Below are 24,781 nucleotides of genomic sequence, written 5' to 3'. Positions count from 1 at the left end.
CAAAGGTAGATAGAATAGTAAGTTGTCAAGTGGAGATGAAGAGTCTACAAGGGATTTAGAAATGAGTGGGCAAAAAAATTAGAAATGGAATATAATGTGGGTAAAAGTGTACTTTTTCACTTTGACAGGGAAAACAGAAAAGCAGAACACAGAATTGTTACTGAGCCATTGTGTCTGCACTGGTATTCTGAGCATTTTAACTAGGTGCAGTTTTCCAGCCATTTTCCCGCAAATCTTGGTGTTATTTCTTCTTTTGCAAAATGCTTTAAAAATCTGACTTCTGGTTCTTACTCGTTTTACAAGTAGGGTCATTTTCTCCTGGTGCACTTTGTCTAGACCCCTCATGATTTTGAAAACTATTATCAAATCTCCTCTTGGCATTTTCCTGTCCAAGGAAAACAGTCCCAACTTTCCTTGTACCTGAAAGCATTTTTGTAAACCTTTTCTGCACTTTCTTCAATGCATTCATATTCATTCTATAATGTGGTGTCCAGAACTGTATACAATACTCCAGCTGAGGTCCAACCAGTGTATTTATATAAGTACATGTTAACTTTATGGCTTTTGTACTCCATGCCCCTCTTAATAAAGCCTGGAATACTGTGTGCTTTATTAACAGTTGTCTACCTTTAATGGCTTATGAACATATACACTCAGGTGTCTCTGTTCCTGTAAAACATTTAAAATGTCCTTTGTTTAAATTGTCTCTCCCAGTTCTTTGTATCAAGTTGTATCAACTTACACTTATCCATACTGAACTTCATCTGCCATCTATCCATCCACTCTATCAACTTGTCTATGTCACTTTAACTTCTATACTGTGGTCTTCACTGTTTATAATCCACCTTTGTTTTGTGTCATATGCAAAGTTTGAACATTTTTTTTGTTATGGACCAGACCAAACTTTCTTCAACTATAGTAAAGAGATAGCCTGGACCTTAACTTTTATCTTATTTAAAGTTTAAAGGCAAGTATAAGATGCTGTGTTCCAGATGTAATTCAATTGGTCATGCTACTTAGCTTTAAGCATAATACACTTCCTTACATCCAGTTAAAATGCTAACAAACAATGAAGAATAAGTGTATTAAGCTCTATTGGAAAACCTAACAGAATAGTAGACTATTTAACTCCCAAACAGCAACTGTTCCAATATAGTAATATCTCAAAAACACACCCTTGGCAAAGGCGCATTCAATAAAATAGATTGTCTCAGATGTGATGTTTCTCCAGTACAAGAGAAAGTTCTGGCAGGGAGGGAGAACTCAAGCTTTTTGTTTGGTGTAGCCGAGAAAGATGTACAGCATCTTCCACGGCCAACTTCAAAACCCCAACAATAGAACTAACCTGAAACCCAGGTTCTGTGGAAGCCTGACTCCACCCATTTGTGCTGCTTCTATTGTTCTAACTATGGAAAAAAACACACCCAGGGTCTCACAAACTGTTTACTTTATTGGCTTGGAAGAGACAACTCAGCATATCTGGCTGAAGAGCTTTCTTCAAAAAGAAAGGACGAAATACACTTCTTAAAGCCATAGTATTGTCATACTTTGCAGATCACATCTAGATGCTTTATATATTTCAACAAAAGCATGGGTTCCAATATTGATCCTTGGAGAACTCCAGTACAAACCTTCTTTCTGCCTGAAAACTACCTGTGAACAGTAACTCTATTTCTTATTCCTCAGCCCATTTTATATCCATATTACTGCTGTCTTTTTTATTCCATGACCTGTTCCTATCATCACAAGTCTGTTGTGTGGCATTGCATTGATTTTTGGAAGTTCATGTACACCGCATCATTAGTGTTGGATCGAGCAATCCTTTCTGTTATCGCTTCAGAAAATTCCAGCAAGTAATCCATTTAAATGAGGAGAGATTCCCTAAGTAGTGGTACAGAGCGATCTGTATGTACTGATACATGAATCAGAAAATGTTAGTATGCAAAAAGAACAAGTGTTTAAAAAGGCAATGGAATGTTGGAGTTTATTGTAAGTGGAATGGAGTACAAAAGTAGGGAAGGTTTACTGCAGCTGCACAGGACCTTGGTGAGACTGACATGGAATACCATATACAGCTTTGAATTCTATATTTGTAAAAGGATGTAATTATGTTCAAAGCAGATCTGAGAAGTTACATTGGGTTTATTCCTGGGATGAAGTGCTGAACCTATGAAGAAAAGTTGAACAGAGTTGTAGGGAGAAGATGGGGGAATGATATTAAGTGAATTCCTCATTTGGAGAGCCATTTCTGATGCATTGGTCACATGGCCACCCTCTGCACCATAACAATTCCAGGATTCTGAGGTTGTATCTTTTCATTACAGAGTTTCAAAGACTGCGAGGTAATCTTGTTGAAACATATAAAATTTTGAGGGGATATGACAGGCTATATAGCAGATAGATGTTCCTTTTGTGTGATGGGCCTGAACTAGTCCGCATAGTTTTAAAAATAATAGATTTCCTCTTTAAGGTAGAGATGAAGAGAATCTTTTTTTCTCTGAGGAGTTATTGTTCTCTTCCTCTGAGAAAGTACTGGAGGCTGGTCATTATATTTATCCAATGCTGTGTAGGTAGATTTTTGATTGGCAAGTTATTCAAGGGTTATGGGACGCAGATAGGAAATTGGAGTTGAGACAGCAATTATATCAAGCATGATCTTACTGCTGTTGAGCAGGTTTGAAAGGCCAAGGGGCCTACTTCTACTCTGCAGTACTATGTTCTTGTGATCTTTGAGGATCCCTGACTTTAGTCGCTTTACCATTAGTGTTTTCACCTCCTAATAAGCAAATAACGAAAGGATGTTTGGTTGAGATAAGAGAATGTGCTTAGTAACTGTGTAACTGTACCTCAACGTTTTCAGGCAACTTTAAGAGAGGAGAGAAGAAAATTTCAAAGAGAAAGAACTTGCACTGGGCAAAGCACCTTTAACCATTGCGTTAGTACATTTACCAATCTGTTGATAAAACTGTTCATGATTTTGTCATTATTGGTCATTAACTTCACTACAGCAATAACAGTTTGTATTTACATAGCACTTTCAATATAGTAAAATGCCCCAGGGTGTTTCACAGAAGCGACAGGTACATAAGTCACATAACAAGATAAGGGGGCATTATGACAGGTGACCTTACACTTGATTTTAAAGAGCATCTTAAAGGAGGAGAGAGTGATAAAGGTTAAGGGAGGGAATTTCAGAGTTCAGCATCCAGGCAGCTGAAGGTATGGCTACTAGTGATAGAGTGATTAAAATCATAGAAGTCCAGGAGGCTGGGATTGAAGGATTGCAAAGATCTCAGAGGGTTGAAGGACTGGAGGAGATTACAGAATGGAGAGGGCATAGCCATGGAAGGATTTGAAAACAAGGATTAAAATTTTAAAATCACGTCTTTGCCAGACTGGAGCCTATGTAGATCAGTGGGCAGAGGTGATGGGTAAACACAGTGTGCCAATATACAGTCACAGAGCCATACAGCATGGAAACAGACCTTTTGGCCCAACTTGTCCATGCCAACCAGGTTTCCTAAACTGAACTAGTCCCATTTACCTGTGTTTCACCCAAATGCAACTAGAGCTGACTCTTGCCAGAGATCAGCAAGTTTCACAGGCATTTCTCTTCATGTGCCCTGGTGAGTTTATTCATGCTATCTTCCCAAACGTGCCTCGTTACCTGTGCACTATGCCATATGGTATCCTGCTCACCTTATTCTCCCATTTGTCGTGGTAGAACAGCAGAACACTGCTAGCATATCCTGGGATTGCTGGCATCAGCAATATCTTTAAAATACATCTATAAACTCAGCTAAGTGCTGGAAGTCCACACCTGTCCTGAACAGTTCCTGTCAATTGTCCCTAGACATGTCTGACGGATGGAAATTGGCACGCTGCTTTGCCGATGGGGTCCTCGTGGTCCTGGTTGACAGGAAGGGCATTCAGTTACTGCCCATGGAACGTTGTCTGAGATGTTGGTGACTGATGGAGGACTGGAGGACAAGTGGCTAGCTGCAGTCAGCAGATTTATTGGATAGGCATATGGAGGATAGTGGGCTAGTGTAGGTTAGGTGGGCTTGGATCGGCGCAACATCGAGGGCCAAAGGGCCTGTACTGCGCTGTATTTTTCTATGTTCTATGTTCTATTACTTCTCTTTCGCTGCTGCTCTTTCGCTGTGTAGCTTTTACCCGATGTGTAGGAGAATTGGAAGCTGCATGTTGATGGGGTGACATGATGTAATAATGAGGACATTAATGCTTGCAAATAGTCTTCTCACTACTCATTATTGGGATACTGTTTCGCTGTTCGTCATTTGATTGAAAATAGGACTTTTTGCACTCAATATCAAGATTCATGTCATTACAAATATCTAGTGATTTGTCCAACTTCCTTGCCAATGACCATGCCATTCATGCTTAGGAAGATTCTGTCATAGGTTTTTATCATTATCAAATTTATATCAAATTGTGAGACCCATGACTGACAACATGGTGCCTTATGGGATATGGGCCTTCAGTTCCTTTGCAGGTGCCACTGCTATAAAAAGGTGCATGCTCCATATTATACAGGGTTAGAATTCAGATCTGAAAAAATGTTTAGTAATATTCTGAATTAATTTAAATTAAACAATCTTAAATGATCAGATGAAGATTATGCTAAAGTGGAGCCATATTGTCTTCTGGTAGCTTGCCTCACAATTGAAGCATTTCTGGATTTAGTTCAAGTAGGGAAGTTCCCACTATTTAAAAATGAATAGCTTCTCTATGGGGCACTCATTTGTAAATTTGGTTTAAGTTGAATTGTGGTTACGATTTGGTCTTCATTGGCCACTGAATCAAAATATTTGGGGACAATTTTTATGCTAGTGTTGAAGAAATGTGCGAAGATTAACGTTCAAATTTCTCCTCGTGCCTCATTCATTATTGTTAGCGAAAAGTCACTGACATCTGTTCTTGTACAATTGAAAGAAAGAAAATATTCTTCAAAAGCCCCCATCAAGTATGAAATTGTTACTGAAATAGGAAATCAGAGCGTTTAGATATATGCTATAATACAAATCTGCTACTAGAATTCCAGTTTCAGTTGGAAAGACCAAGCAAAAGTGATTAAATCGGCACCAACATTCATTCATTTGTGATTGAATAAACAAAGAGCTTTGTTTTACATCAGAACTTCCCAAATGCTTTATAGCCAATAAAGTACTTTTTTAAATGCACTCACTATTGTGATGTGAGAAACACAGAAGTCAATTTGCACAAGGAACCACCGAAACAGCAACAAGATACTTACTATATATCTGTTTAGTTTGCAGAAATAATATTGAACGGGACAATGGCTGATGTCCATCCTACTTATTTAAATAGTGACCGTTGGATCTTTAACATCCATCTGAGAGGGTAGAAGAAGACTTATTTAATATTTCATATGAAAGTCAGTAACCTAACAGCACAGCACTCCCTCAGTTTTGTATGGGAAGTAGCTGTATGCTCAAGTTTGAACCTATGACATTCTACCTCAGAAGCAAAACCATACTGAGGGTGAGATCAGTGAACTAAGTGAAACTGGGATCCCACTCCAGAACTATCTGACCTGTATGACTACAATTACATGCTGTCAAGATTAGAGTGCTGCTGGAAAAGCACGGCAGGTCAGGCAGCATCCGAGAAGCAGGATACGCTGCCTTTCCAAACTGAATCATTGGGGAAGATTGCAATGAAATTTAATTAGGCTGTGGATACATGGGAAGCAAATGGAGATGAATCTAGAACTTCCAGAAAACAGAATTTGATCTGCTCTGTTTGAAGCAACTGAGTTAAGTACTGTATTTAAATGTTATATTTTAGTAATATTGCTTGGATTCTAATTTAATTTGTGTTTGACATATACAGATTTTTGTAATTTAGTTTAATTTTTTAATTAAGTAAATGTTGAAATAATTAATCTTGTTTTCGTCCTGTTATTTAAGAGGACAATAAAAATTTGATTATTTCAATTATTACAGTGAAAGAACTTTCAATTTTATATGTGTAATATCTCAACTGGTTACAGTGATGTGTAAAACTCGTACTAAAATATAATACTCAAATTAAAACGATTGTGCTCTGATAAATGTTTTTCTCCCCAATTCTTTAGGGAAGGGTTTAGATTTTCTTCACAGGAAGCAGCTTCAAGTTTTGGTGATGATCGGCTTTTGATAGAGAAATTCATTGATAATCCTCGTCACATCGAAATTCAGGTTAGTTAATTCAGGATTCTTTAATTGAAGATTCTTGGTCAAAAAATGTTGCAGTTTTAACAAGTTTATGCAAAGAAGTGGATGGACCAATCATTGGCTTTTCACAAATGGAATTTGCCTTCAAATGTAGCCAATAATAGATGGGGGTACAGATCTTTGACTGGAATAGTCCTGAGTGAAGTGTTTTGCATGTTCAGTCTTGCTTCTAATGGGTATATTTACTGCAATGGAAAACTGTTCCCTAATTTGCCACCAAATTAACAGTATCATTCAGATGAAGGAGTAAAATTGGTTAAAATATGAGCAGGCAGTGGGGCATGGTGGAACTTAGAACTGATGCATCTGCTCTTAGCTTGTTGCTCAAATATGTTTAGACAAAATATGGAGAGCTCTGCTCTGTGACTAATGAAGCTGGGCTTCTTGCCGGAGGGTATTTGGTATTGAGATTGGGTGTTTGCAAATGAACTTCTTTCATTTCAAGTATTACAGTGGGCTTGAAACCTCCCTCAAAATCATGAAATTGTGACTTCTTTAGGGTCACTACCACAAACAATGTACTAAATGTAAAAAATGAGTTCACTACATGATCAGTCATGAATCTCAGCAAGTGTTGTTTTAGTATTCAAACTGGTGAAAAAAGGAGAATTTGGACTTTAATTTTTAAATGTGCAAATTTCGTAGACTCCATTGTATCGAAACAGGCCATTTGACACAGCTGGTCTATGCTAGTAGTTACGTTGTGCACAAACCTCCTTCTGTCCATCTTCACCATGCTGTGTCAAAGTATCCTACTATTTCTTTCTCCCCTTAATGTACTTACCTCAACCAATCCCTGCAGTTGGAAGTTCCACATTTTCACCACTCTGGATAATGATTATGCTCCTGAATGTCCTATTCTATTAATTAGTGATTATCTTATAATTGATAACCCCTGCTTTTGGTCTTCAAAACAATTGGAAACACTCCAAATGTACCCTGCATAATCTTCACGATCTTAGTCAGGTTATCTCTCAGCTTTCACTGAAAAGTGTTTGATTTCCTAATAAATCTGTAATGCAGATGCGCATGTAGACCCTAAATTGTGAATTATTTTTAAAAGAGCCATATAGAAGCCTGACATCATCCAGGGAAAGCAACCTACTTGATTAACACTCCATCCACCATCTTAAACATTCACTCCCTCACCACTAATGTTTAGTGGCAGTTGTATGGACCACATGTAAGCTCCACTGCAGCAACTCACCAAGGTTCCTTTCGACCGCACCTTCCAAACCTGTAACCTCTACCATTTGGAAGTACAAGGGCAACAGGGCACATGGAACACCACCACCTACAGGTTCCCATCCAAACCATCCACCTTCTTGGCTTGGAACAAGATTGTCGTTCATTCACTGTCATTGGGTCAGAATCTTGGGATTCTCTTCCTAACATCACTGTGGATGTATCTATACCATATAGACTGTAGAGTTTCAAAAAGCCAACTTGCTACCCTTCTTTTGAAGAGTAACGATGGATGGAAAGCAAATCTGGACTAGTCAATGAAGTCCATTCTGTGAAATTATTTAAAAGAAAATAAATAGGGGAGATCCCCGTTTTATTCCTGCAGTGGCCTGAATCAACTGATCTTAGCTGAGATACCAAGAGGGTACTGCAATTAGCCTCAATACATTTGGGTAGGAATGGGCAAAATCGAGGTATGTTGCATTGCTGTTCTTCATCTCATCATCTCTACTGGTGATGTCTTGTGATCTGCTGGGGAGATTAAGTCCATAAGACATACCCATGAAGTCAATCAATCTGCACCCACTCACTGTCAAGCTCCAACATGATGAAGAGGCACTTCAGGACACCTAAAACTTTTTGTTCTGTTACGCATGGTATCTAGTTTTATGAGATTTGAAACTTTGAAGAAAGGAGAAAGTTGGGGCTGCAGATGTTGGAGGTCAGAGTCAAAGTGTGTGGTGTTGGAAAAGCGCAGCTGGTCAGGCAGCATCCGAGGAGCAGGAGAATTGACTGATCAGAGAATCCTGATGAAGGGCTTATGTGCGAAACATCGATTCTCCTGATCCTTGGATGCTGCCTGACCAGCTGTACTTTTCCAGTGCCACGCTCTTCAACTTCGAAGTCAAATTTGGGGACTTAATGCAAAATAAAATCTGCTTTCAAATAGTAAATATAATTTTAAATTTGCCTAAAAAATGTGGAACTTGACTACATATTTGATGGATGATATTGTTCTGGGTCCATGTGTTAGTGTGCTTTTTCCTCCATTATTGTATCAAAAATCATTTCATACCCATAAATGCCTTTCAATGCAATAATGTTTGCCTGTAGATTTTAGGCGACAAACACGGTAATGCCCTCTGGCTGAACGAGAGAGAATGCTCCATTCAGAGAAGGAACCAGAAAGTAGTTGAAGAAGCACCCAGGTACGCCATTTACCAAAATGTTTAATTACCTTCTTACTAATTAGTGTCATTAAAGTTATGATTACAAAAAAATCATTTTCAACTTTAAACACTGGAAGACAAAGAAAGTTATGGATGTTCTAAAGACCAGAATTGGAAGGGAACAGGGTTTATGGAAGGTTGTGTGTTTGGAGGGTATTGCAGGGATGTGGAGTGGTGAAGTGATGGGGGTTGGGGGCTTTGAAAACCAGATAGAAAATTTTAAACAGGGTAATGCCAGATTATAGCCAATGTTGATCAGTAAGCACAGGGCCAATGGGTGGTAGCAACATTTGTGACAGTTAAGGGAAGGGCAACATGACCAACCAGGAAAACATTGGAATTGGCAAGACCGCAGGTAATAATGTTCTGGTTGAGTAGCAGATGCGCTGAAGCAGTTCCAGAGATGGTGAGTGTTGCGGAGACTTCAGCCTATGATGCACATGATATATGCTCAGTGTTAAATAGGTTTAAATGGTGTGTCCAATGTTGGACAGTAACCAGGAGGGGGATGGAGACTGTGGCTAGGGAACAAAATCTTTACTGGGGACCAAAATCAATAGCTTCGTTCACAGCAAATTTTAGTTGGAAGATATTTCTGCTCATCCAATACAGGCTGTCAGGCAAGTAGTCTTCCTTTAAAACTTTAAAACAGAATTTGTCTTCCTTTAAAAGTTTTTTCATAATCTTTTTGAAAATACATCTATGATTCACTTCTGCCATGAAATGTCATGGACTTTTACATTAAGGAAAATCTACAAATTTCTTCTGTTTATTGTTAGTGGTTGATGTCGTAAAGTTAGAAACAACTTGCATTTCTATAGAGCCTTTCACAACCTTAAAATAATCCCAAAACCAATGGAGTTTTTTTTTCAACTGTTACATGCAGGGGACACAAGAGTTATTGTGAGCTCCCACAAACAGCAAAGTGACAAATATGGCTAATCCATTTTACTAATGTGGGTGGAGGAATAAATACTGGCCAGAACTCTCTTGTTCTTCGAGATAGTGCTCTCCAGTCTTTTATGTCCATCTGAGAGGGCTGAAAAGGCCTTAGTTTATTGTTTCATCTGAAATGCAGCACTGGAAGTGGGAGTGTCATCCTAGATTATGCCCCTTATACATTCATGACTGTGTGGCCAAATTTCACCCCAACTCCATTTATAACACCATTGTTGGTCAGATTTCAAACAATGATGAGATAGAATAAAGGAAAGAGATTGAGTGCTTAGCAGCACAATGTAAAGACAGCAATCTCAGCATCAATGTCAGCAAATTGAAGGTATTGGTCATTGACTTCAGGAAGTGGAGTGGAGGGCACTCCCCTGTCTGCATCAATGGTGCTGAGCTGGAGATGGTTGAGAACGTCAAGTTCCTGGGAGTGAAGATCACCAAAATTCTGTCCTGACCCATCCACATCGATGTGATAGCCTGGAAAGGAATCAGTGTCTCTACTTCCTCAGAAAGCTAAGGAAATTCGGCATGTCCACAAAGACTCTTACCAATTTTTAGAGATGTACCGTTGATACATCCAGATAGGATGTTTTCTATGCACGATATAGAAACTGCTGATCCCAAGACTGCAGGAAACTACAGAGAGTAATGAACACCGTCCAGTCCATCACTCAAACCAGACTTCCATCCATTGACTCCATCTACACTTCCAGCTGCCTTTGGAAAGCAACTAACATAACCAAAGGTCCCTCCCATCCTAGTTATACTCTCTTCCACCCTCTTCCGTTAGGCAGAAGATATAAAAATTTGAATACATATACGAACAGATTCAAGATCAGCTTATTCCCTGCTGTTTTGAACGGAACTTGCAAATTCTGATCTCACTGTCTGCACCTTCTCTGCAGCTGTAACGCCATATTCCTGTTCTGCTACCCTGATGCACTTTGTATGGTACAATCTGCCTGTACAGCATGCAAGACAAAACTTTTCACTGTATCTTGGTACATGTTTCAAAGTAGGAATTTATAAAATGTCACATGGATTGACTGCCTACAGGTTGTGTACTTTTTGAGCAAAATAAAATTTATCTGGAAATACAATTCTGCAAATGCACATTCACCCCATTGACTTATATGTGTGTGTGCGCATGTGAGGGAGAGAGAGAGAGTGTGTGACAGAATGAATATGTGCCTGTTAGTGTTTGTGCATGCTTGGTAGAGTGTGTGTGTGAATGTGATGCAGTATAAGCCAGTGAAGGATGTGCACATGGGTCTGAGTGTGAGGGGTGTATGTGTGTGTGTCAGAGAGGGTCTGCGTGAGTGTGAGAGTATGCAAGGGTATGTGTGTGTATATGTGCTTGTGTGTATGAGAGAGTGTCTAGTATAGTGGAGTTATCTGTGCATGTGACAGCAATAAATCTAACTCAAACTCAAACTCAGTCTCTTGAATAGAACTTGAATCCACACCTTTCAGAGGTGAATTTACATGGTTGATGGCTTAGTTGGCACTGCTAATTTTTTTTGGCTTTCTTTTAATGCAGCACTTTTCTGGACCCAGAAACTCGAAGGGCTATGGGAGAACAAGCAGTGGCATTAGCCAAAGCTGTCAATTATTCCTCCGCTGGTACAGTGGAATTCCTTGTGGATTCTAAGAAGAACTTCTATTTCTTAGAAATGAATACTCGCCTTCAGGTACAGAAAGGCCTTGTCTTATTTCCTTTTTAAACTGATTGGGAAAATGAGACCTAGATAGAGTTTGTGGCAAGGTTATGCTAGGTTTGAGCAATGTAAAAAGGAAAAAACCTTTTCCAATTAGATAATTTTACAAGGTCTAAGAGGATACAAATTTAAGGTTTTGGCTGAGAGGTGCTGGGAGGGTGGCTGCGGGGATATGAGGCAGAGTCTTTTTGTGTAGTGAGTGGTGATGCCTTAGGCCTTGCAGAATGGTGGAATCAGAGACCATCAATGATATCAAAAAGAAATTTGATAGGTACTTGAAGGTATTAAACTTGCAGGGTCTTTGAGGAGAAATGGAATGTCTGGATTATCACAAAGACAACTGGCATGGATCCAGTTATGGCATAGAGGACTCTGCAAGTATTTTGAACTCAGTGGGGAATTTAAGTGTATGTTCTTTACCCAGAGAATGTGGAACTCATTGCTGTGGGGAACATTTGAGATGAACATCCTACAAGCATATAAGGAGGAGATAGATGAGTACAAAAGAGAAAAACATATTTATTAATGGAGTGAGATGAAGGAGGTTGACAGCAGGCTCATGTCCAACATAAACGCTAGCATAGATCTGTTAGCCTGAGTGGCCTGTTTCTCCACTGTAATGTCTATGTAATTGCTGCTGTAGTTGCTGTGTACACATTGCCCCTTGCTTCAAAGTGACCTTGAGGAGGGGGCAATTAAGTACCACAGAGGGTCCCAGTACGTAGCTAGCCGCAGTGCTTTGATATTTTTCCCACATGGCAGCCAAAATTTCCTTTCAGTTTTTTTGTAACTGGATGCATGCTGTGTTGCACTAAAAATTTATGTTAATGTCAGCAATAAAAAGAAAGCCTTTTGAAAATAATTTTCAAAGCAACAGTCTTTTTACCTCAACTAATGACGCGTTTTATTGAAATAACAAAAATGTGGGTTATGCTTTTAAAATAAAAGAACAATATTTATATAGAAACATGCATTTTGACAATCGTTAGTCTTTACTCTTTTGTGATCTTTTAGTTACAAGAAAAGGCACTGTCTGGTTGCCTTTTGCAGTTTGATATTAAAATATCTTTCTCAGTATTTTGTTTATCTCTGTTTAAGATTCTCTGCATTGTTTCACAGGAAAGAAAATACTGCATAGAGAGCAAATTTACCAGAATGTTATGAAGGGTAAAATACTTCAGTCATGTGGTGAGATTGGACAAGCTGGCTTTGTTTTTCTTAGAGCTGTGCTGCATATGGGAGGTTTAATGGAGGTGTTCAAAATTCTGAAGGGTACTGATAATTAAATAAGAAGAAACTGTTTCCACTGCCAACAGGGTCATTAAGCAGAGGTTACAGATTTAAGATGATTGACAAGATAACCAGATGAGAATATCTTTTGCGTAGCAATTTGTTGTGTTCTGGAATGCACTGCCTGAAAGGTCAATAGGAGCAGATTCAAAAACTTTCAAGAGAGACCTGCAAATACATATTTCTAATTAACCTGTTCAAATGTGTTATGGCATACCTCTGGAACAGGTGGTACTTGACCGCAGAGGTAGGGATACTACAAGTATACCACAAGAGAACTTGAATATATGCTGGGAAAAGGAGAATCTTTGCGTTCAGAAACAATTGGATAGTTTTCTTTCTTTCTAGTTGAGATGCATTTAATAGTAATGTGTGATTGTCATCTTGAAGAGAGTACTTGATTCCGAGTTTTCAAGTAATCTCTTTCCCTTTTCATCTAGTTTAAATATTTCTGTTGAGGTTGAATATTAAATGTGGCAAGCTGTTGCTTTGTGTGTATGTGATGTGGAGAATCTTTGTCAACCACCCAGATTAGATATTTACTGGTGACCCTAAAAAGAGTTGCCCACACACTTCTATGGACTGCACTTATAACAATTTTAACTTTAGAATGCTGATTGAATCAGGATGTTTTTTAATTTTTATCTTAACCTTGCCACTCCTTTGGCAGCAGAATAGGAGGAAATGACTCAATTTATTTTTTTTCCATAACATTCTTTAATATTATTCCCAATTCGCTAAATCAACTAGTAAAGTTGAGACATGGTACTGTGCCAGACTGCAAACCTCACTTGAATTGATATTTAGAAATATTTCTTCATACTGTACAGACTAGGGTCGTATTCTCTGGAAGGTAGAAGATTAAAGGATGATATAAACGATGTGCTTAAAATGACTCAAGAATTTGATAGAGCGAAATTATTTCCTATGGTGGGTGAGTCCAGAATAAGGGGATAGAATCTTAAAATTCGGGCCACAGTTTTCTGTGGTGTTGTCAGGAAGCACTTCTTCACACAAACATTAGTGGAAATCCAGAATTCTGAACTTCACCAGTACTCTCCCAAAATATCTTTGAACGCAAAGTCAATGAATAGATGGGGATTGGAAAGGATTATGGAATGTAGGTGGACAAATGGAGCTGAGGTACACATCAATCACAATCTAATTGATTAGCCAAACATGGTTGACTGCTCACTTATGTTCTAATGCTACGACTTCATTCTGTTCCTTTCTATCTCATTGTGGGAGCTACATTATTTCCTTTCATGGATGTTGGTATAGTCCCCTAGGTGATCAATCATATGCTCCCATTCAGAGCCAGCTCACCTAACCATTTTCATGTTTCCCATTAGAAACATGGTCCAGAAATATGGAGCCAATTTTTGGATATATGCTCCACTCTTCCACCATCAGCACTGGATCTATTAGAAAGGCAGATTAATTGTGAGCTGCATACTCATGTCTGTGTGTACTGATCTTCTTGTGCTCCCATACAAAAACATTGGTCCCTTTAATCACTTTTTTTCCAAGGATTGAGTTAAAAATTGGTGTGATAGCATCCCAGTAAAAAGTGATTGGCAAAAGAACTGAAGGTAATATGAGGAAAATCATGTTTACACAGTGAGTGGTCAAGATCTGGAATTCATTAATGTGATGGAGGCAGATTCAATTATGCCTTTTAAAAGAGGACTGAGTATGCATCAGAAGAGAAAGGAATTACTGGCCTAAGGCAAATGTGAGTAACTGGCTTGGTCTTGCTAAAAGCCAGCCACAGACATGATAAGTTGAAAAGTCTCCTGTGCTGGAACCATTTTATGAATTCCACGGCTCTCTGAGTTTATGTGGTGGCTGCTATCATTACCATAGCAGGTAAATTAGCCTTTTTGCTACCAATTACATTGACAAATCCTCCTTTATATTCATTATGAAATTTTAATATCTGGGAGTAATTGAATCAAATCAATTTAAGATCAATTGGTACCCCAATTTTCTTTTGTTCCCGCGTTCATTCATGGCTTTCATGAAAGGGAAGACATTAGAACACATTGCAGTATATCAAGAAAATGACTTAATTCAGAGCTAACACCCATTCTTTGGCAGCTAGTCTGATCCAACCATTCTGTGTGGAAAGTTAAAAATCACACAACACCAGGTTATAGTCCAACAGGTTCAATTGGAAGCACTAGCTTTCGGAGCGCTGCTCTTTAATCAGGTGGTTGAAGGATGAAGGAGTAGCGCTCTGAAAGCTAGTGCTCCCACTGTATGCAGTGGGAGATCAACCATGGAGAGTCTTGGCTTTGTACACTGGTAGGTGTTAATTATCCATTAAAAACTCTTGAACCCAACTTCTAGGTTGGCACTCCAGTGCACTATTGGGGGAGTGCAGCACTGCTGCAGGAGTCTTTCTATTGAGATGTTAAAGCAAGGCCCCATCTGCCCTCTCAAGAGGAATAAGAACCCACTATATTATTTGAATGAGCTAGTGAGTTCTGTCTGATGCCTTGACTGCTATTGACCCCTCCAAAAAAATAGATAAACTGATCATTCTATTACTGCTAGTTGTGGGACTTGCTGTGTGCACATTGGCTGTTGTGATTCCTTCATTAAACAGTGGCTGAACTTCAAATATTTGTAAAGCACTTCAGAAAATACTGATGTTGATGAAGGTGTTATGGAATTGCAAGCCTTTCTATTCCTTTAATGCATTTAACTAAATTATTGACTGGTTGAAAGTGAGAGCCTGTGTCCCAGTAATCACCTTGTCAAACATGTTGTGAATTGTTTCACCATCTCTCACCTTGTCAAGTATCTGGAAAGCTTGAGTTGCAAAACATCATTCTGTAGATGTCTTACTTGAAGATTTATAGAAGACATTTGGGTGGGTATATGGATAAGAACACTTTAGAGGAATATGGACCATAGGCTGGCAAATGGGACTACATTAGTTTAGGATACCTGGTCAGCATGGAGGGGTAGACTTAAGGGCCTGTTTCTATGCAGTACATCTCTGTGACTCTGTTTTAAAGCTGTAGGAGATCCAAAGCCAATCAATGACAGAGGAGGTGGTTCTTTACTGAACCCCCCTCCACCCCATGAATTTCAAGAAGCTACATTTATGGGGAAATACGAACTGCTAATTTTCTGAATTACTTGAGAATCCCTTTGTAAACATCTCAGGTGACCTTTCCTCTTTTTTTGTTACCTTCTGGTCAGTGAGCTACTGCAGGTAAATCTACCACGCTGGGCACTGCAGATGAGCTTGATATTCTTCTCCTTCAAATGTTAAATACACACACTTTCAGCAGGGGCACTGGATCACGATCAAGAGCTGAAACCTGGGCCAGTTTCTGTCCTTTGATATGCATGGCTCCAAAATCACAGCAGGCAACTGTACCAGTGAGCTGAGTCACTGTGAATTATTCTGAAGACTTTGTGTAGCAATCTCATAACCAGTAAGTTTTTTTTTGGAAAGATTCCTCTTATAGTCCCATTCCTGGTCCTGATTGCTTTTTCTTCTAAAACATTCTTTATTTGACCAGCTCAGACCAACTGGGGAAAGGTGGTCAGTTCAACTTGTCATCACCTACAGTAAATAGAGAGACTAGTGACAGTCTTGTGCAGTGTTTTTGCAACAGAATGAAAATATACATTGGGACAGTTCAGCTGCTCATTGCTAAAGGATAGAAAAATGGTTTTCTGCAATTAATATATACAAAATTCAGAAGACAGAGAAGACAGTTTTGTCATAGTTCAAGTTTGGGCTGAAAGTGAGTGCCATTGACTAATAAATAAACTCCAGTTTAAAGAATAACATCCTTCTTCTGCAGTCCCATTGGCCAGATTTGCACTATACAAACTGTTTGCTCTTTTAAGTAATGACTTTTATTAGAAAAATGTCAAAGTGTCAGTTAATTATGAAGAAAATTTCCTTGGATTAGAAGCTTCACTGAGTTAATTGCACCATCTGCTCTGTAGATAGTGAACTGGTCTCTGCTGAAATTACCCAGTAAACAAGTGTCTGGTAGTATTTTGCAAGACATTGGGGTTTAATCTGGATGTCAACACATTTATTTATATCCAGAAAACCTTCAACTAATTTTATTTGTAAAGTGTTTTTGAAATGCAGCCGTCCAACTTACATAGTTTCAAATGATAAGACAAAATATTTGTTGTCCTCCCTTCTCACCTATCCTCATCTTCCAATCCTGACTGAGGTCAGAAATCTAGACTAGCCAGTGGATGCATTCAGACTGGGTATTCCCTTAACAGCATCATGCAAAGCTGTTAGCAGCAATTTGCTGATAACACAGTGACTCCATTTGTTGAGCCCAGCTATTGTGCATGCTAAGCACTATACAGCATCATCTGGAGGGAGAAAGCCTGAAGGATCCATCTGCTCATTTCTGTTGCACAGGGTTGATGTAAGATTATATTAATCTGGTTGCTCTTTGGAACAGGTTAGGGAAAGTAGGCAAATGGATGATACTTGGAATAAACTGTTAGGAAACCACAAACCACTTCAGAAAATATAGTGTTAAAGAACAGACTTCTAATCAGATGAGAACAGCATCTTGATGCTAGTTGTGATAACATAGCTATGCTTTTTGTATGTGTGTGTCTAAATTTTAGGATTTTTGTGGAGTGACAACGTTTGTCTCTTGGTAGTGTGTATGTTTCTGTATGTCTGTATAACTGTGTGTGTATATCTGTCAGAATGTGACTGTGTAAATGCCTATCTGTGTAGTGGTGTTCATGGCAGGTTCTGTATGTGCATATATCTGTGCATATTGTCCATGTTTGATACATATGTTTGACAGCATGTGTCTGTACATGAAGATGTGTGAAGATGTGTATGTCTATGTGCTGTATGTTGGTGTTTGATCTGTGTGTGGGTACGGTGTATGTCTGTATGTATTTGTGTTAGTTTCTGTGTCTGCATTGCAGGAGTGTGATTCTGTGTGTGCATTTGTTTGTGTGTCTGGATTGCATGTTTGTGTGCTTATATGTCTGGATTGTGTTTGTATATCTAGATCATTCATATACCTGGATTGCTTGTGTGTTTGATTATCTAAATCATGCTTGTGTGGTTTTTGTGTCTGGGCTGTATGTGTATCTGTGCTTGTGTGTCTGGGATTCAGCATGTGGGTACTTATGGGACTATAGCTGCATATTACAGTAACTGCTAAGGAATAATGAACTGACTTTCTGCAGACTTTGTGTTTTTTACTTCAGAGAAAAGGACAATTCCTTCCTTTGCAGAGGAGCAATGGTTGTTTGCTATCGCTTCCACACCCACAAGATGTTCAGTGACCTCGGAGCCAATGTTATGACTCACTGGGAAAATGCATTAGAAATTGAGCCTCACTATTCCTGGAGTCATCACAAAAGCTAAAGAATTTATAAAGCATGCAAAGTTCCTCAATTTACCTGGCTTTTAGATACAGGTTGTTAGGAAACATGGACCACTTTCTGTACTGAACAATCTCTGCTATTTATTACAAATAATCAGACTCTAGCCACAGGTAATCAATTATAAACCATCAACATATAATATTACTAATTAAAACTCGAATCCCCTTATAAATTCTCCCTTACATTCATATAGGCAGACAGAATAGATTATGGACAAAGGGGAAAGGTTGGAAGACAGTTCAATAGACTTTGCTGCTAGGTTCTGTTGTTGTTGTTGTTGTCATTGATGTGGTCTTTATGACTCTTCTGCAGTACTTTGCTTCATCCAGTTCCAAGATGATTAAAACAAGTGTCTGACTTTCAGCTAAAAGTCACAGGTTACGACAACTATTACAACAACAAGGAAAACAAATGATTTTATTCATATTTACAATAAGATTTGACTGAAAAGAACAGAGAAACCATTCACCAGCTGGGGAAACAGTGGAGGTGGTTCTGGATGTCTTGAAATGCATAAAAGTGTTTAAACCAAGAACCTGATCAGGTGTACCTTAGAACTCTGTAGAAAGCTAGGGAAGTGATAGCTGGCCCCCTTGCTGAGATATTTGTATCACTGATGGTCACAGGAGAGGTGCCTGGAGGTTGGCTAACGTGGTGCCACTATTTAGGAAAGGTGGTAAGGACAAGCCAGGGAACTATAGACCAGTGAGCCTGATGTCGGTGGTGGAGGGAATCCTGAGAGATAGGATTTACATGTATTTGGAAAGGCAAGGACTAATTAGGGATAGTCAACATGGCTTTGTGTGAGGGAAATCATGTCTCACAAACTTGATTGAATTTTTTAAAGAAGTAACAAAGAGGATTGATGAGGGCAGAGTGGTGGACGTGATCTATATGGACTTCAGTAAGGTGTTCGACAAGGTTCCCCATGGGAGACTGATTAGCAAGGCTAGATCTCATGGAATATAGGGAGAACTAGCCATTTGTATATAGAACTGGTAAAAAAGTAGAAGACAGAGGGTGGTGGTGGAGGGTTGATTTTCAGACTGGAGGCCTGTGACCAGTGGAGTGCCACAAGGATCAGTGCTGAGTCCGCTACTTTTTGTCATTTATATAAATGATTTGGATGGGAACATAGGAGGTATATTTAGTAAGTTTGCAGATGACACCAAAATTGGTGGTGTAGTGGACAGCGAAGAAGGTTATCTTTAATTACAACAGGATCTTGATCAGAATGGCCAATGGGCTGACGAGTGGCAGATGGAGTTTAATTTAGATAAATGCGAGATGCTGCATTTTGGGAAAGCAAATCTTAGCAGGAATTATACACTTAATGGTAACTTCCTAGGGAGTGTTGCTGAAGTTTGGAGTGAAGGTTCATAGCTCCTTGAAAGTAGAATTGCAGGTAGATAGGATAGCGAAGAAGGTGTTTGGTATGCTTTCTTTTATTGGTCAGAGCATTGAGTACAGGAGTTGGGAGGTCATGTTGCGGCTGTACAGGACATTGGTTAGGCCACTTTTGGAATATTGTGTGCAATTCTGGTCTCCTTCCTATTGGGAGGATGTTGTGAAACTTGAAATGGTTAAGAAAAGATTTACAAGGATGTTGCCAGGGTTGGAGGATTTGAGCTAAAGGAAAAGGCTGCATAGACTGGGGCTGTTTTCCCTGGAGCGTGGAGGCTGAGGGGTGACTTTATTGAGGTTTATAAAATCACAAGGGGCATGGATAGGATAAATATGTGGGGGAGTCCAGAACTAGAGGGTGTAGGTTGAGGGTGAGAGGGGAAAGATATAAAAGAGACCTAAGGGGCAACTTTTTCACGCAGAGGGTGGTACGTGTATGGAATGAGCTGCCAGAGGAAGTGGTGGAGGCTAGTACAATTGCAACATTTAAAAGGCACCTGGATGGGTATATGAATAGGAAGGTTTAGAGGGATATGGGCTCGGTGCTGGCAGATGGGACTAGATTGGGTTGGGATATTTGGTCGACATGGACAAGTTGGATTGAAGGGTCTGTTTCCATGCTGTACATCTCTGTGACTCTATGTGCAAACCTGTGTGTTCGGATACCCTCTCTATGAGTTTGTGTGTTTGGACTTTATGTGTACCTGACGCATGTGCTTGTGTGTCTGGATTGTCTGTGCACGTGCCTGGATTGTGTGTGTGTGATTGTGTGCCTGGGATTACCTGTGTGCTTATGTGTGTTGAGATTTTGCGTGTATTTGTGTGTCTGAAGTGCCTCTCTATGGATGGATGATGTGTGCACGCATATGTTTGGCTTGTCATGCTGCACTGTGATAAAGCACTAAAAATTGAACCCTGCTAATCCTGGAGTCATTCTGGAGTCATTTTAACAAGATCCTAGACTTGCACAATTTGCCTCATTTTCAGACCCAGGTTGACAGAAAGAATGGACCAGGTTTCTGTAGTTAACAAGAGTAATTATTTATTACAAGTAATTAGACTTCAGCTACAAGCAAACATGTATGAATTGTTGGCATATAACTCTACTAGTTAAAATTTTAAGCCCTTTATAAACTTGCCATCTTCACATACAGACAGGAAACAAATTGTTGGCATTAGAGGCAGTGGGAGAAATTGGGAAAACAGTTTGGTAGTCCCTGTTCATAGGATTTGCTGAGATAATTCTTCTGCTGATCGGAATGCTGCTTCTTTATTCTTCCTTCTCCGGATTCTTTCACATGTTTGCAGAAGGCACAAGGTGACTGGTTCACCCTAACTAAAGGTCTCTGATTTATTAATTAAAAGTCACAGCTTACAACAACTGCTGAAGGAAAAATAAACTATTAGTTTCTTTAGACTTTTATTTTTTTCTCTCTGCAGAAAGCCTAGAGAGTTTCTGAGCTGTTGAAATCTGTGCTTCTCATTGTTTTTGGCCTAAGCTGTTCACCCACCTGGGAACCAATTGCATAGTTGCTGATAGGTAGAAGAACTTTGTCATCAATGACTGGTCACTAATCCATAGACCATTCGGTACTCATTGCCAGCTGACTCTCCATTTGGACAAGCCCTTGGATCCAGCCTGTCTGTTGCTACTACTATTCCTGCTTCAATAGCAAATTATCAGTAGTAGTTACAATGATGTCAGGTTACTTGCTTTCAAAAACTGCAATAATCCTTGGCTTTTATAACTTTTTTCCCCCATTCCGTCTACAAGCAAAAATACTGAAAAATAACAAGATACGTTCTTTGCAGCCTGGATTGCAAGTGTGCAATATAGTTGTGTCAATGAATTCTTATGTGTAAATATGCATTTTTGTTTGTGTGTTATGTGCACTTGTAAGTTTGCATTATGTTTGTATGTGCTGGTATGTCTGCAATTTGTGTGTATTCCTGCAAGTGTGGTGTGTGTGTGTGTGTAAATCTGCGAAAGTGTATGCGTACATGCACGTGTGTCTGGGATTGTGTGTTTGTACTTGTGCACTTGTGTGTCTGGGATTGTGTGTTTGTGTGTGGGTGCTTGTGTTTCTGTGATTGCATGTGCACGCCTGTGTGTCTGGAATTGTGTGCACGCAAATTTTTATGTGTCTCGGATTGTGTGTGTGAGAGTGCGTGCATGTTTGTGTCTGGGATTGTGTATATAATGCTTTTGTGTCTGGAATATGTGCATGTGTCTGCATATGTCTGTTTGAGTGTCTGTGTTTATTTGTGTGTATTTGTGCTTTATGTGCAAGTATGTGCAAGTATCTGCTTCTTGGTTTTTACATGTGTGCCCAGGTTGTGTGTGTAAGTGTATTTTTGTGTCTGGACTCTTTGTTTTCATGTGTCTAGCTTGCATGGGTGTGCTAATGTTGTTTGTGTATATGCTTCTGAGTCCAGATTGTGTCAGTTTGTGATAGTGTCTCTGGATTGTGTTTGCGTGTGTCTGTTCTCTTGTGTCTTTGAGGTTTCCGTATTACATGTGTGTTTGCCTTTATCTGGATTGTGCATGAATGGAGAGTGAGAGAGACATGGTGAGAATAATATCTGTTTTTGAGCAGGTGTGGGTGTTTGTCCATATTTTTAATTTTCTGTTTTTGGGTAAAGCCTCTCTTTGTTGTTAGTGAACTGAAAAGCACCGGTTGAAGCGACAGTCTTGCCCTTGGCTAGTGAGCTCGTGCATGTTCCCACTTTGTGTCGTTGTTTATCTTTCATTGTTTTTCCTTGACGACTATTTCTTTGTGACCTTGCAGGTTGAGCATCCTGTCACCGAATGTATTACTGGCCTGGACCTAGTCCAAGAAATGATTCGCGTTGCCAAGGGTTACCAACTTTGTCACAAGCAAGCTGATATTCCCATCAATGGTTGGGCCATTGAATGCAGGGTTTATGCAGAGGTAAAGTTTAGTTGGCTTTACAGTTCATAAGAAATACCATCTGATGGATTTAGAGATAGGGTAGCTTTGATTGACAATTAAATTGAAATTCATAATTAGTAAACATACTTTTGATAGGACTAATGTATAGGATAATGTATATTGCACAATCACTCCCCTTCCCCCAGTTTCCTCAAACTTTAGTTCTTTACCTTCCATAAAATGATTCTCCTTTAATTACCTATAACATCCTGAAGGCTTTGTTCTGTTACTTTCTCTGTCGTCTTTAAAGCACACTAACAATTTTGTAATTTGTTATGCAAATGAGGAAACCTTCCTGAATGGGAGAGGTGTTTATTGGTCATTTGCTCTGTGGTTTAAAAAAAAGTGGAGAGAAAAGACTCCAAATGTAATTTCATGTCTTCAGTAATCCAAAATAGCCTGGTCAATGGGGTTGATTGTATGAACAGTTAACACTACTTCCTGTGTTTTATCCTACAGTTAATGCTTCCTCTTGTTTGAACCTCTTTCTCTAGGATCCTTACAGATCTTTTGGGTTGCCTTCGATTGGCCGTCTCTCTCAGTATAAAGAGCCTCTACACATGCCCAATGTAAGTTTGCTGAGTACTGTGTTGTTTAGGGTGTAGGTTTGCTCGCTGAGCTGTAGGTTTGATATCCAGACGTTTCATTACCTGGCTAGGTAACATCATCAGTGGCGACCTCCAAGTGAAGCGAAGCTGTTGTCTCCTACTTTCTATTTATATCCTTCTCCTGGATGGGGTTCCTGGGGTTTGTGGTGATGTCACTTCCTGTTTGTTTTCTGAGGGGTTGATAGATGGCATCTAGATCTATGTGTTTGTTTATGGCACTGTGGTTGGAGTGCCAGGCCTCTAGGAATTCTCTGGCATGCCTTTGCTTAGCCTGTCCCAGGATAGATGTGTTGTCCCAGTCGAAATGGTGGCATTTTTCATCCGTGTGTAGGGCTACGAGGGAGAGAGGGTCGTGTCTTTTTGTGGCTAGCTGGTGTTCGTGTATCCTGGTGGCTAACTTTCTTCCTGTTTGTCAATGTAGTGTTTGTGGCAGTCCTTGCATGGAATTTTGTAGATGACGTTGGTTTTGTCCATGGGATGTACTGGGTCTTTTAAGTTTGTTAGTTTTTGTTTGAGAGTGTTGGTGGATTTGTGTGCTACTAGGATTCTGAGGAGTCTTAGTAGTCTGGCTGTCATTTCTGAAACTTCTTTGATGTATGGTAAGGTGGTTAGGGTTTCTGGCTGTGTTTGGTCTGCTTGTCGTGGTTTGTTCTTGAGGACTCTGCGGACTGTATTTTTTGAGTATCCATTCTTCTTGAATACAGTGCCACCATTTCGACTGGGACAACACATCTATCCTGGGACAGGCTGAACAAAGGCATGCCAGAGAATTCCTAGAGGCCTGGCACTCCATCCACAATGCCACAACCAAACACATAGATCTAGATGCCATCTATCAACCCCTCAGAAAACAAACGGGAAATGACATCACCACAAACCCCAGGAACCCCATCCAGTAGAAATACATAAATAGAAAGCAGGAGACAACAGCTTCGCTTCACTTGGATGTTGCCACTGATGATGTTACCTAGCCAGGTAATTAAATGTCTGGATATCAAACCTCCAGCTCAGTGAGCAAACCTACGCCCTAAATCTCAACCTGAGCTACAAACCTTCACAAACCTTGCAAAAAATTGTGTTGTTTGCTGAATGGCTTTTGATGAAAGCCCAAATTATCAACGTTTATTCAAATACAATCAGTACTGACTTAACAGGGCAATGAATGCACAAAGCATTAGACATAAGATGGATGAGCTTGAGGCTCTTTTGGAAATTGGCAGATACGATATTGTGGGGATAACTGAGACGTGGCTTCAAGTGGACAGGGCCTGGGAAATGAATATTCAAGGATACACGTGTTATCGTAAGGACAGACTGACGGGCAGAGGGGGTGGGGTGGCCTTATTGGTAAGGGACGATATTCAGTCCCTTGCACGGGGGGACCTAGAGTCAGGAGATGTAGAGTCAGTGTGGATAGAGTTTTGAAATACTAAGGGTAAAAAGACCCTCTTGGGAGTCATCTACAGGCCCCCAAACAGTAGTCTGGATGTCGGATGTAAGTTAAATCAGGAGCTGAAATTAGCCTGTCGCAAAGATGTCACTACAGTTGTTATGGGGGACTCTAACATGCAGGTCGACTGGGAGAATCAGGATGGTATTGGGCCACAAGAAAGAGACTTTGTGGAGTGCCTCAGAGATGGATTCTCAGAGCAGCTGGTGCTGGAGCCTACCAGGGAGAAGGCAATTCTGGATCTGGTATTGTGCAACGAACCAGAATTGGTCAGAGACCTCGAAGTGAAGGAGCCATTGAGAAGTAGTGACCATAATACA

The 24,781-nt window shown here is 39.7% G+C and overlaps 1 protein-coding gene across 2 annotated transcripts in view; it reads left to right on the top strand.

Moving 5' to 3' along the window:
• pcca (propionyl-CoA carboxylase subunit alpha) overlaps positions 1–24,781 on the top strand; it is a 374,463-nt gene that overhangs the window by 148,937 nt on the left and 200,745 nt on the right. For both annotated transcript variants that reach the window (XM_043691289.1, XM_043691290.1), the window contains exons 10-14: positions 6,122–6,224; positions 8,559–8,653; positions 11,166–11,316; positions 22,239–22,382; positions 22,898–22,972. In XM_043691289.1, coding sequence (XP_043547224.1) covers positions 6,122–6,224; positions 8,559–8,653; positions 11,166–11,316; positions 22,239–22,382; positions 22,898–22,972 — 568 coding nt within the window. The remainder of the gene's footprint in view (positions 1–6,121; positions 6,225–8,558; positions 8,654–11,165; positions 11,317–22,238; positions 22,383–22,897; positions 22,973–24,781) is intronic.

The sequence above is a fragment of the Chiloscyllium plagiosum genome, chromosome 6, assembly GCF_004010195.1.
Source record: "Chiloscyllium plagiosum isolate BGI_BamShark_2017 chromosome 6, ASM401019v2, whole genome shotgun sequence".
NCBI lineage: Eukaryota > Metazoa > Chordata > Chondrichthyes > Orectolobiformes > Hemiscylliidae > Chiloscyllium > Chiloscyllium plagiosum.
The sequence above is the reverse complement of the archived record's forward strand: the minus strand, read 5'-3'. Positions and strand labels throughout refer to the sequence as shown.